The 11,056-nt window shown below is 55.4% G+C and overlaps 6 protein-coding genes across 6 annotated transcripts; 4 read left to right on the top strand and 2 right to left on the bottom strand.

The window, feature by feature from the left end:
• Positions 1-135: 135 nt before the first annotated feature.
• On the bottom strand, positions 136-2,088 carry MGL_0367 (uncharacterized protein; the record flags this gene model as incomplete). The annotated part of the gene is made up of 1 exon (XM_001732540.1): positions 136-2,088. The coding sequence occupies one exon, from the start codon at positions 2,086-2,088 to the stop codon at positions 136-138; it is 1,953 nt and encodes a 650-aa protein (XP_001732592.1).
• Positions 2,089-3,183: 1,095 nt separating this feature from the next.
• MGL_0368 (uncharacterized protein) lies at positions 3,184-4,659 on the top strand (the record flags this gene model as incomplete). The annotated part of the gene is made up of 1 exon (XM_001732541.1): positions 3,184-4,659. The coding sequence occupies one exon, from the start codon at positions 3,184-3,186 to the stop codon at positions 4,657-4,659; it is 1,476 nt and encodes a 491-aa protein (XP_001732593.1).
• Positions 4,660-4,837: 178 nt separating this feature from the next.
• MGL_0369 (uncharacterized protein) lies at positions 4,838-5,797 on the top strand (the record flags this gene model as incomplete). The annotated part of the gene is made up of 1 exon (XM_001732542.1): positions 4,838-5,797. The coding sequence occupies one exon, from the start codon at positions 4,838-4,840 to the stop codon at positions 5,795-5,797; it is 960 nt and encodes a 319-aa protein (XP_001732594.1).
• A 393-nt stretch (positions 5,798-6,190) lies between these two features.
• MGL_0370 (uncharacterized protein) lies at positions 6,191-7,048 on the top strand (the record flags this gene model as incomplete). Its single annotated transcript, XM_001732543.1, has 1 exon — positions 6,191-7,048. One exon carries the CDS (start codon positions 6,191-6,193, stop codon positions 7,046-7,048), a length of 858 nt encoding a protein of 285 aa, XP_001732595.1.
• Positions 7,049-7,188: 140 nt separating this feature from the next.
• Positions 7,189-7,739, bottom strand: MGL_0371 (uncharacterized protein; the record flags this gene model as incomplete). Its single annotated transcript, XM_001732544.1, has 3 exons — positions 7,189-7,232; positions 7,268-7,413; positions 7,702-7,739. The coding sequence occupies 3 exons, from the start codon at positions 7,737-7,739 to the stop codon at positions 7,189-7,191; spliced, it is 228 nt and encodes a 75-aa protein (XP_001732596.1).
• A 958-nt stretch (positions 7,740-8,697) lies between these two features.
• On the top strand, positions 8,698-10,734 carry MGL_0372 (uncharacterized protein; the record flags this gene model as incomplete). Its single annotated transcript, XM_001732545.1, has 1 exon — positions 8,698-10,734. One exon carries the CDS (start codon positions 8,698-8,700, stop codon positions 10,732-10,734), a length of 2,037 nt encoding a protein of 678 aa, XP_001732597.1.
• Between the last annotated feature and the right edge of the window lie 322 nt (positions 10,735-11,056).

Here is an 11,056-nt window from a genome sequence, read left to right on the forward strand (position 1 = left end):
AGCGTAGATCCATGTTGGCTGCATCTGCTTGACCCCGCTCCCCCTTTGGGCCGATGTGCCTATGCTCGCATTCCGTTCCATGTACGCTACACGATACACTCGATTCGATTCGATGTCATGTCATGGCAGGCAGAACTACCCAACATCGCAGCGTTCTTCTGTTCGACGTGCCATCGCGTGCTTATCAGGGCTGCAGTGGAAGGCATCTGCAAATGGAGCAAAATTCACCAGCGCAGCATTCACACGCGCCTTAACAGCAGCAGGTGCGTGTGCATCTGTCTGATGCCGGTATCCTGGCTGTGCCGATGCTCGACCTGACAGCACACTGCGTGCCCACGTAGAACCAAAGGCGATGAAAAAGAGCTGCTTGTGCGTGTAGTCTTGCAGGCCAGGGAGTCGCAAGTTGCGATAATACACGGCGAGATCGCCTTTTTGAAGCTGATCAAGCCATGCCTCGTAGCTTCGTGCAAGGCTATGTACATCAGCCACAGTCTCGGCAGCCGATGCGTTTCGCAGCATGCGTGGCACGCTGGTGGAACGAAGAGTGGAAGGTGAGGCATGGACGACATACGGCTGCTGCAGAGAGATTGATTGACGGTGCACATCATCGCGAATCTTTCGCTTCTCCTCGTTCCTCTCCTGATGTCTCTGCTGCTTCTGCTGGCGCTTGCGCTCCTTCCGGAGTCGTTTCTGCTCTTTCCGATCCTGCTTTGCTTGGGTCTCGACGCAGCGCACGTATTCTTCATATGCATGAGCTGTTTGAGGCGTCCACCAGTCAAACAAGATGCCATTGCGATCATAAAAGCGGCCAGGTGGACCGAAGGCATGCGAAAGTGTATGACTTACTTTGGTGCCAGCTGCTCCATACTGCAGGTACATGGGCCACTCACGGTCAAAGTACGGCGGCTGTAACAAGCCAGCGGGAAACACAGCCTCGTGCCTTATAGGGTGGTACTCGGCCTCGGCATCCGTCGTTACCAGACTGCCGAAGCCACCAGAGTTCACTTGACCACCCAAGCGCATCCATGCAAGGCGCGTGCGATACATGCGGGATGCCATCTCATTCAGGAAGTAGGACGAAGCCACAGGCAAGTCCTCATACCATTTCTTGACAGCTTCAGCATCGTTTGAGTCCGGCTGCCTCTTCGGATACCCAATGTTCAATGCCAAGTTCTGCACTTTCGCTTGCGCACGTTCGCGTGTCTTTGCATCGAGCCAGCTGATGCGAGACAGGCTATGATGCCAAGCAGAACGGATCGACGTCACCAGCTCCATCGCTGCATTTTGACTCTGCGCGTCCCAAGCCTGTTCGACGAAGAAGCGCCCAGCCATGTAGCCGAGTGCCGCCGTCACGGACGCAACACAGGTCGATACCTGCGGGTGCGTCGCGTCGTAAGCGAGTCCTGCATTGAAGTTGTGCAATTGACGTGCAGGAGACCCAAGTGGCACGTGCGGACCCAGATACCTCCCAGCATCGCGGATGACGCTCCAGTACATGTAGGTGTGAAGTGTCAAAGTAGGCGTCGACTGCACTAGCTCACTGAGCTGCACCATGTACCTCGTATTCGCAACGATGACTTTGTGGGGAAGCATGCTGGGACTCAATTCGTGCATGTATGTTTGCCAACGAATGCCTGGTGCCATAAACTCGAGCTCTCGCGTTGTCATAGCATGGTACGTCGACAGTGGATCGGCCAACGACGCAGGTATCGCTGGGTGGATGTGAGCAAGCCTTGTCTCGAAATCCAGGACTTGCTCAACCAGCCGCTCTCTGTCGCCTGAAGAGACTGGCGCAATTGTGGGCATATGCCACCTGTGCAATGGAGGCAGCGCCTGTAGCGCATCAGACAAAATGCGGCGGTAAAACGCCATGGCATCGTTGTCTTTGTACATATGTGGCGACGACAAACCAAGCCCACCTGGCGCCACATGCGGTGTGGCAAAATGAGGCGACAGGCCAGCATCTTCTTCGATTGTGGTTGAAAAAAGTGCGTCGATGCCATGTGCATGTAGCCAAGCGAGGGCCGCCGACGTGTTGTTTCCGTGGTCCATGCGTAGAATCTGAGCAAGTTCACCCATCAGGCTCATGAGCGGCTCAGCACCCTGTTGATCCTGTGCGCTTGTATCTATGCATGCGTCAAAATAGGTCCTCAACTTTCGTAAGTTCTCTTGGTCTGCTCGAGACGTGCTCGAGTCTATCTCATGCGAATGAAGGATGCTGAGAAGCACATGTTCATTCTTTTCTTGCATATACTGCTGGATGCCGTACACAGACACATTCACATCACGCGGAAAATGTGCAGCAGACCATCCGCCCGTGGCAAAGTCATAAAAGTCGTCGCACGGGTCTACTGACTCATTCAGGAAACTCATTAGTTCGTATGATGCAAGAAGGCATGTTCGCGAGGTACACACACGATGCATGAGCCGCTCATTATCGTGTCTGACGGAATGCAACAAGCCAATCGAAAGACAGACCAGGAATCCGAGGATCATCACAGCTTTGGTTATATGATACGAACAAACTCGGTCCCAGACTCGTGCGAGTCGCGAAGGCTCAATGGTGGAACGCTGATCAGGCACCTCCTGCTCTTCCTCATCCACAAAGCGCACATGTGACCGCACATGTCGCCTGACCCTCTCATGACTTTCCATGAGGCAGTCTGTCTCATTTGCCGAGGCCTGGTCGTTCCGCTCGGCCATACGCGCTCCAGCGACAGTGTCAGGCAAAAAATGCTGGGGAAGGAAAGATGGGGATGGTGTGGAGATCACGTCCGACGAGATCGAGACACCCACACGCACGCACACCACTCACTTTCTATCGCGCAGGAAAATACGCCCGCCCGCCGCCTGTCTCGACAGACACATAGATCTTTCACGCGCTCGAGCCAACGAGCGCCGCGGCACAAAGCGCATGGACGCCCTCCATTTAGCTTCAAGGCTGTCCGCCGCCACTTCTGCTGCTCTTGCTGCCGCTACGGCCGAATTCTCCACATCCATTTTTCCTGACACGCGTGGGTGGCCTGGCACGACATCAACGCATTCGAAAGCTGACAAAGCGTGCGCAGGTCCCACACATACTCTGCGACAACCGTGCGGCTCATTATCACGAAGCTGTTCCTGCACCTATCTTGGCACTCCAGCTCGACCGTCCGATCCTTCTTACGCAGGAAGGCAAGGCTCATGCTCGCGCGTCACGGACACCGTGGCATTACGACCAAGCATGCAGTGCGGACGTTTGTCGCGGCCTCGGCCGTACGACACGCACGCGGGCCATCCTCAGCCATGCCGTCATCGTCGCGAAAACCATCCTCGTCCTCCCCTGCGAGAGGCGACAAGCCACGCAAGTCTGTTCTGCGCCACTTTCTTGAAAGTGGCGGTATCTTGCACCAGAACGATGCACCGAAATTCGACTTTGTGTCACTCAAGTCCAGCATGCCATCCTCGCACACGTTCCGGCGCACGCGTCTGCCCATGTCGAAAGCAAAGGCACTGGCGCAGGAAAGTCGTGCTCTGCGTGAACAGGTAGCATCGTCGGCATCAGCTACGCAGGGCAATGTTTCCCTGGCGTCATCAGCTGCTATGCTGGCGGATGCGTCACCATCGGCTAGCGACGGACTGTCGAAAACGCAAACCAGCGCGCCGTGGACGGAAGCAGAGCCACGGCCAACATTGCCACTTACATCTACGCATATCACGTCGAGTGAACTGCCTGAAGTTGCGGCGTTTGCTACGGCAAAGTCATACAATTTTGATGTTCTCTTGAGCAGTGGCCGTCTACCGGCGAATTGGATTTGGCTTGAAGACCGGGAGGTCATCTACATTCCATCCTGGCCACCAACGCCGGCCAAAGCTTCCACCACACAGCGAGGAAGCGTTTTTATCTTTCGCTCCGGTTGCTATGTGACATGGGGTATGAGCACAGAGCAGAACTCAGCTTTCTACCGCGATGTGATCCGGGATGGCAGTGTGCCACCTGTCGAAGAATCACGCTACGATGTGGCTGGTGACGAAGCTATGGAGTATGTGCACATTCCTAACGAAGTGACGCGCGTCGTGGGCGACTTGATCGTCATTGGGCACCAGCGCGATGAGAAGGAACGCCATGCACGCTCGTCACGAGCACCATCTACACCCTCGCTGACGTTGCAAGCGCGCCTTGCCTTTTCGCAAGGACTTGCCGCTTCAGCACGGTTGTCGGTGCAGGAGTCTGTGCTTCTTGACTATCTAGAGAGCGTCGCGCCGATTCCATCCCGTCTTGAATCGAGTGGCAAGGTGCCATTACCGCGGAAGGAAGTGATTCGAAAGCTTGGCACCCTCCTACGGATCCGGCAGCGCTTAAATCTTGACCGAGATAATTTCATTGATGATCCGGAACTATATTGGGAAAACAGCCACATGGAAGCCCTGTATCGCAGCATATGCTCGGCCCTCGATATGAAGCCGCGCTTCGAGGCACTCAATGCGAAACTCAACCACTGCGAAAACTTGCTGGAGGTTCTGCGTGCCCTCTTGACAGAGCAGTCAAGCCACCATATGGAGCTGATTATTATCTATTTGATTGCGTTTGAGGTGGGCATGGCCCTTGTGAGCCATGAGTACGTCCCGACGCCGCAGACATTCTGGCAGTGGCTCTGGTCATCCGCAACAGCATCATAGCTCGTAATTTTTTTTTTCTTTTGGTCTTTCTGGCTGTTTCTCTGCGAGCACGTCTTGGTCGGTCGGTCACTCAGTCGGTCAGTAGGCTGCATGTCCTGGGACGTGGTGAACGCTGATGTGCTTAGTAATGCCAAAGCTGTTGGTGGGCGTTGGCGTTGAAGCCGAAACCGTTCTCTCCATGTCGAAGCCCAGGCTAAGTTTCTCCCTCAAGAAGGGTGCGACAGCTAACAACGCACCGGGTGCATCCACGAGCAGTGCCTCTGGCCAAGCTGGTATCCCAACGCAAGTGCAGCGAGCATTCTCAGAGGCCAATGAGCCACAGAACCCACTCATCCCTACACGAGCTGGCAAGGCACCAGCACCCGTATCGAAACAAGTACGACAACAACAGGAAGAGGCGCAGCAGCTGGATGAAAGTGCATTTGACTACGATGGCGTCTACGATCAAATGAAGCAGGTGGAGCGCGATTTACGGCAAGCGAAAAAGGAGCAGGACTCGACACGCAAGCCAAAGTACATGAACCAGTTCTTCAAGGCGGCTGAGCTTCGTGAACGCGACCGAATGCGGGCTGAATCCAAGATGATTCAGCGCGAGCGTGCTGCTGAAGGGGATGCTTTTGGTGATAAAGAGGCATTTGTCACCTCGGCGTACAAGGAGCAGCAAGAAGAGTGGAGACGTGCCGAGGAGGAGGAGCGGGTCCGAGAGGCTCGCGAGCGGAGTCGGTCACGGGGCGTCGCGGCATTTCATCAAAAGATCCTTGATGAAGAATGCCGGCATCGCCAAGCTACTGTGGAAGCACTCACGCATCGTAAGCTAGACACCACGTCTCAATGCTCGAATACTACGACGTCTGAGCCGTCTGTCTCAGACAGGGCTCGAGCTGAGCAAGCTCAAGCTCAAGGCTTGCATGTAGAGCTCAATGACGATCAGCAGATTGTTGATCGGCGAGACTTGCTGAAACGTGGCCTGAATTATGTGCGCAAACGCAAGGCGCCTGAAGACGCCCATGACAACAAAGACGACACGGCGATCGCCGAGACTAGTTCACGTTCGAAGCGTAGTCAAATGATGGAAGAAGAGCTTCTATCTCGCATGGCTGGTAGTGAAGACAGTGACGACGACAGTTGCGATGAATGACGAGTGGTTCTATATGTGAAGCCCAACGTGCCCCGAGTCCCCACCAAAACGGACCGATCGTTCAACTCCGCGGCACGTCAGGGCCGCTCCCCAGGCACACGCCGTCACGTGTGGAGCAGGAATGCGTTCATTTAGCCATGTGTCTCGTTTCCTTGGCGTGGCAGGCTTTTCTGGGCCAAATCCACTGGGTGTCCAGCTTACGTAGCCATCCATCTGTTGGGCGAACAAACGGCAAGCACGGTGCCTGCATGGGCTTGAGACCTGGAAATGGAAAGCAGGGTATACGTGTGGGCAGTGGACGTATCAGCATGGAATCGTGAACCATACACGCGTGTAGATGCAAAGACCGCGCCGCGTCCCAGCGTGCCACAGTTTGATCGCGACACATGTACGATGATCGAGGCGTACGATGCGAGCTTGGCACTCAAAGTGCAGCGATACATGCGGGCTATTGACCGCGTAAGATCACTCGTGGGATGCCTGTTGCCGCGCGTTATGCTTGTTGATACTGGCATGGTGCGATCCTGGAATGATGTGTGCATTCGCACGGCGCGTGGTGGGCGGCCGTATGTGGAAAGGAATTCGTCTGGTGCTCATGTGGACTTTAATATCTCCCACGATGGCGACTGGGTCGTCATGGCATTCTCTACTTGCGACAAGGTGGGTGTCGATGTGATGGAGACAACGCTCCCGCACTTTGAGGAGAGTAGCACGTCGTTCTGTGACACGATGAAGCAGGCCATGACAGCGGATGAATATGCTTGGGTAAGGCAGGGAGCATCAGATGCAGAAGTTCTATCTCGCCTCTACGATGTGTGGACATACAAGGAAGCTTTGACGAAGAACATGGGCTTGGGCTTGGGCTTTGACTTTGCGCGAATCCAAGTGGAATTTTGGCATAGCAAAGAGATGCCTTCGTTACGCATGGATGACCACGAAGAGTCCCAGTACCGCTTTCTTGAGGTACGCTTACCATCCGGCATATGCTATCAAGACGCGTCGCCTGCCACCAACCTGCCTCCAAATGGCGCTAGACAGACTTTTACGACGACATGCAAGAACAGAGATGCAGTCGGTGGAAGGGGCTCACAAGTAGCCATAGCGGTGGGGCCACGTGCTTGCACAGAGCAAGACGCTGCATGGAATTGCTGTGTGTCGGCAGAGCAAGCGTCTGCCGACGGCTGGCTTCGAATATGGACATACGAAGCATTCATGGAATTCGCGCGGCATGTGCACGAAATGACATCGTAACAGTTCACGGGCTGCAAGGGTGGGTGAAGGGAAAAGCGAGAAGGTAAAGCAGCAGGCAGTGGCAGCGAGCGTGACTGTGCCAGCCGTGCACGAGCACTTTGTTGAGAACAAGTACGATGGAATGAACTCATGATCGTGTTCTACAAGTCGTCCGGGGTATGAAAGAAAGCTGCGTACGTTATCACTGATAGGGTCAGTCAAAGAAACGCGCACACATACTGGTGCCATACACAAGGGCGCCGCCGAGCAGCGACATGATAGCAGCGGCGCCCGTGACGATGCCGGTGTGTGCAAGAACCATGGGAAGAGCAATGCCCGTCATCAGCAAAATACCCGTAAGGAAGTAGCCAAAGTCCAGGTATGCACTACGTGAAGGGTCAGCAGCCTGAGCAACAGGTTCACGTACTTGTGATAGTCAGAAAAGCTATCAGCGCCGGCAAGACCACCAAAGAAGGCATTGGGAGTCGGTGCGAGAGCAAATGACAGGGCTGGCAGATGCGTGTCAGCAACGACATATGCGTGAATCCGACGAGAGACAAGACGTGCGTGGCGGCCACGGCGAATAAATCGACGTGCCAAGGTACACGGAGCCTGTGATGTACTCTCTTTCTCTCTCTCTCTTTTTTTTTTCCAATCGATTCATGATCACGTACCTGACCAGAAAGGCATCCAATTGGACCATAGAGCGCATGACAAAATGACAAGGAGAAAGCCAAGGGCAAGTGCAAAAGACAAGAAAATCACAGCTTTGCAGACATGTAAGCCCACACTTATTCTCCGCAAGGCCACGTACTGTGAATCCCGTTCGACATGGTCGTTCGTCACGTCGTGCGTGCGGTGCACGGACAGTCAGAGAGACTCGTGATGGTTGGGCTCCTTCTCTTTCGCACTTGGCGGCGGCGTACTCTCAAAGCGCCACGACACTTTGGGAGACGTGGGTGCGCTGGGGGAAAGGGTCTCCTCCACTCGCCACGTGCTCACCCTGCCTTTCACATTTTCTTTCAGTCGCCTCTCGCACACACTCGTACGTACGCGAACACACTGCTCCCTCGGCCGAATATGTGTTTTCTGTTTCAGAATGCCGCACGCTGGATTCATTGTAACGACGTTGTTGGCCCACGCAGGTCTCGACCTTCCGGGTGCGTGAGCGTGATGGCAAGGCGATCCAGTACCACATCCGCGGGTATGCCTACGTACGGAAGTACATCGAGTAGCTCGTTGAGTGGAGATCATGGCGGTAAGTTGGGTGGGAGTGTGCGCAAGGTGTGAGATCCTGGAGCTGACACAGGGTGGCAGCATCCAACACGAAGGGATCGGCGCAAGATCTCTACTTGTCGGATGAGACGGTATGTGTCCATGCTACGCTTGCGCCACAGGTTCATGCATACTAACGAGCAGGATGACATGGAGTGTCCGCTCTGTCTAGAAGAGATTGATATCTCCGACGCCAACTTCAAACCATGCCCCTGTGGATACCAAATCTGTCGATTCTGCTGGCACCACATTAAGCAGAATCTCAATGGCCGATGTCCTGCGTGCCGGAGAAAGTACTCGGATCAGGCGATCGAGTTCAAGGCCATGTCGACCGAAGAGTACGTGCAGGCTCCGAGTCATCTTCCTGCTCGAACCGATGCTAACGTCGCAGAATCATGCGTCTTACCAACGCGAAAAAGAACAAGGAACGTGAAAAGCGTGAAATGGAGGCCACGAACCGCAAGCACTTGGCCAACATGCGGGTGGTGCAAAAGAACCTCGTATATGTGGTGGGTCTGAGCCCCAAATTTGCGCGCGAAGAATTTATTCCCACGCTCAAAGGACCAGACTACTTCGGCCAATACGGCCGCGTTGCCAAGATCCTCATCAGCAAACGGATGACATCACACAAGTATGGGCACGGCTCGCACGACCCCTCAATAGGCGTGTATGTGACATATCAAAGCAAAGAAGATGCAGCACGCGCGATCGTTGCGATCGATGGCAGCAAAGAGCCTGGCGGGCGGATGATCCGGGCAAGTTACGGCACGACCAAGTACTGTACGTCGTATCTTCGCAATATGCCATGCGCAAACCCTGGCTGCACGTATCTGCACGAGCCTGGCGAGGAAGCTGACTCGTTCACGAAAGAGGACCTGGCCACTCTTCGACACGCGGCGAAAGATACAGAACACAAAATCAAGCCCGCCTCTATGCATTTAATGCCCATTACCAAGAAAGCTACGGAGTCGTCCATGTCGATGACGGGGTCACCAGCATCGACACACGTCACGGCTGCGACGTCGTCTTCAGCCACCACGGCGCCTACCTCGCATTCTGACACAGGTGCTGAAGGCTCGGCGCTCCCTCGCACGGCATCGTGGGCAACAGCTGGCAAACTGTACTCGACGCCAGAACAAACGCATGCTCAGCCCGTTAGTGCATCAGCGACGCAGTCGCCGCCACTATTGACGCAGGATCCTCATGCTTTCCCTGGCTTGGCCGCAGCGATGAAAGAAGTCGCCAAGCCGATGCCGTCGCCCAAAGCGCGACCAAAGTCCATGGCCAAACCTGCGGTGGCAGCAGCCTCGTCTGCTCCAGCCGGCAAGACAAACAAAAGCTTGGCGACCGACTCAGTGCCGAGCTCACCAACGACATCATTCCATGCGCGTGACGATGAGCCTTTCAAGGCATCCTCGCGCGACACTCCAGGTGCAACGCATGAGCGGCATCATCCAAGTCTGGATGCTGTGGAGCCACCGTCGCTGTTCTCGACAGTTGACTGGACTCTGTCGAGTCTGAGTGATGGTGATTTTAGTTTCCACCTGCCCTCGCTGCCGCCAGCATCTACGATGGCTAGCACGACGTCTAGCAACCTCCTTGCACCCTCGACGGCGATGGATGCGCAGGCATCTGACTCGGTCGATGATCACGACACTGGCATGTACACGTCGTACAATGGCACATTCAATCCATTTGACGAGCATAGTCCGGATGTGAGCTGGGCATCTATCCGAGCGCCTCCCACCGCTGACACATCCACACCATCATCGGGTGTGCCGCCACCAGGCCTCTTTTATGAACAGCGGCGCACTCCCTTGACGTCCTACCATGGTGCAGCTGATGTTCCATGGTTTGCGCAGCCGCAGCCGCAGACACAGTCACAGTCACAGACACAGCGTCCTCAAGCGCCATTGCCGCAGCTGCAACCGCAGTCGTCATTGGCGGAGCACCAGTCGCTTCATGCGTACCAACAGCATGCCATGCAACGTGCAGCGGTCGCAGTGGCTATGCCGCCCATGCCATCCGTGATGGATAGCGTTCGCGCGCCGGAGGAGCAGCGTTCAGCAGCCGCCGCCATGCTTGCAGCTCGTGCAAGGCAGTTGCAGGAGGCTGGGGAAAATGTTGCAGCGCATTCGATGAGCGACGTGCGAACGAATCTGGCCCGTCAGCAAGCGCAGGCCAAGAATGGCGACTCACAATCGCTGCTGGCACTGCTTCGTCGGATCCAGGATGTGCCTCCGGAGCATGCATCGGGCACGCCGCCATCAGAGTCCGTGCCAGCTGTGACGCCGCCGCCAGGCCTGCGTCCGTCTGCAGCGCCGCAGCCGAACATGGCGACTGGCCTGCTGCTGGCACAGCTGCTAGGTACGCCACCAGCAAAGCATCCGGCGGAAGGGTATGCTGGAGTGCCGATACTGAAGCAGACGTGAGTGTGTGTGGAGTGCTGCAGTGAAGGGAGATGTAACATCAAGGACGTTGGCGACCGGCGACGGCTGCGACGAACACAAAGACGAATTCTACGAAGCGCCTGTGCGTATACTTCCCGGGCGTATTTTTTTTTTTACATATATTCATCATAGCACAAATTGATCTAACTGAAATCGAAGATAGATGAGAGTGGGGGTGGCCGTTGTTGAGGGAGAGAGCGCGGGCATGCACACCTCCATACCATAGGCGGGCGTGGAGGCTGCGTTGTTAGCACCACAGTTGTGGTCTTGCTTATGCTAGTGGGGTGAGGTGTGGGTGTGGTGA

The sequence above is a fragment of the Malassezia globosa genome (genome assembly GCF_000181695.2).
Source record: "Malassezia globosa CBS 7966 chromosome Unknown mgl_sf_1.1, whole genome shotgun sequence".
In the NCBI taxonomy this organism is placed as follows: Eukaryota; Fungi; Basidiomycota; class Malasseziomycetes; order Malasseziales; family Malasseziaceae; genus Malassezia; species Malassezia globosa.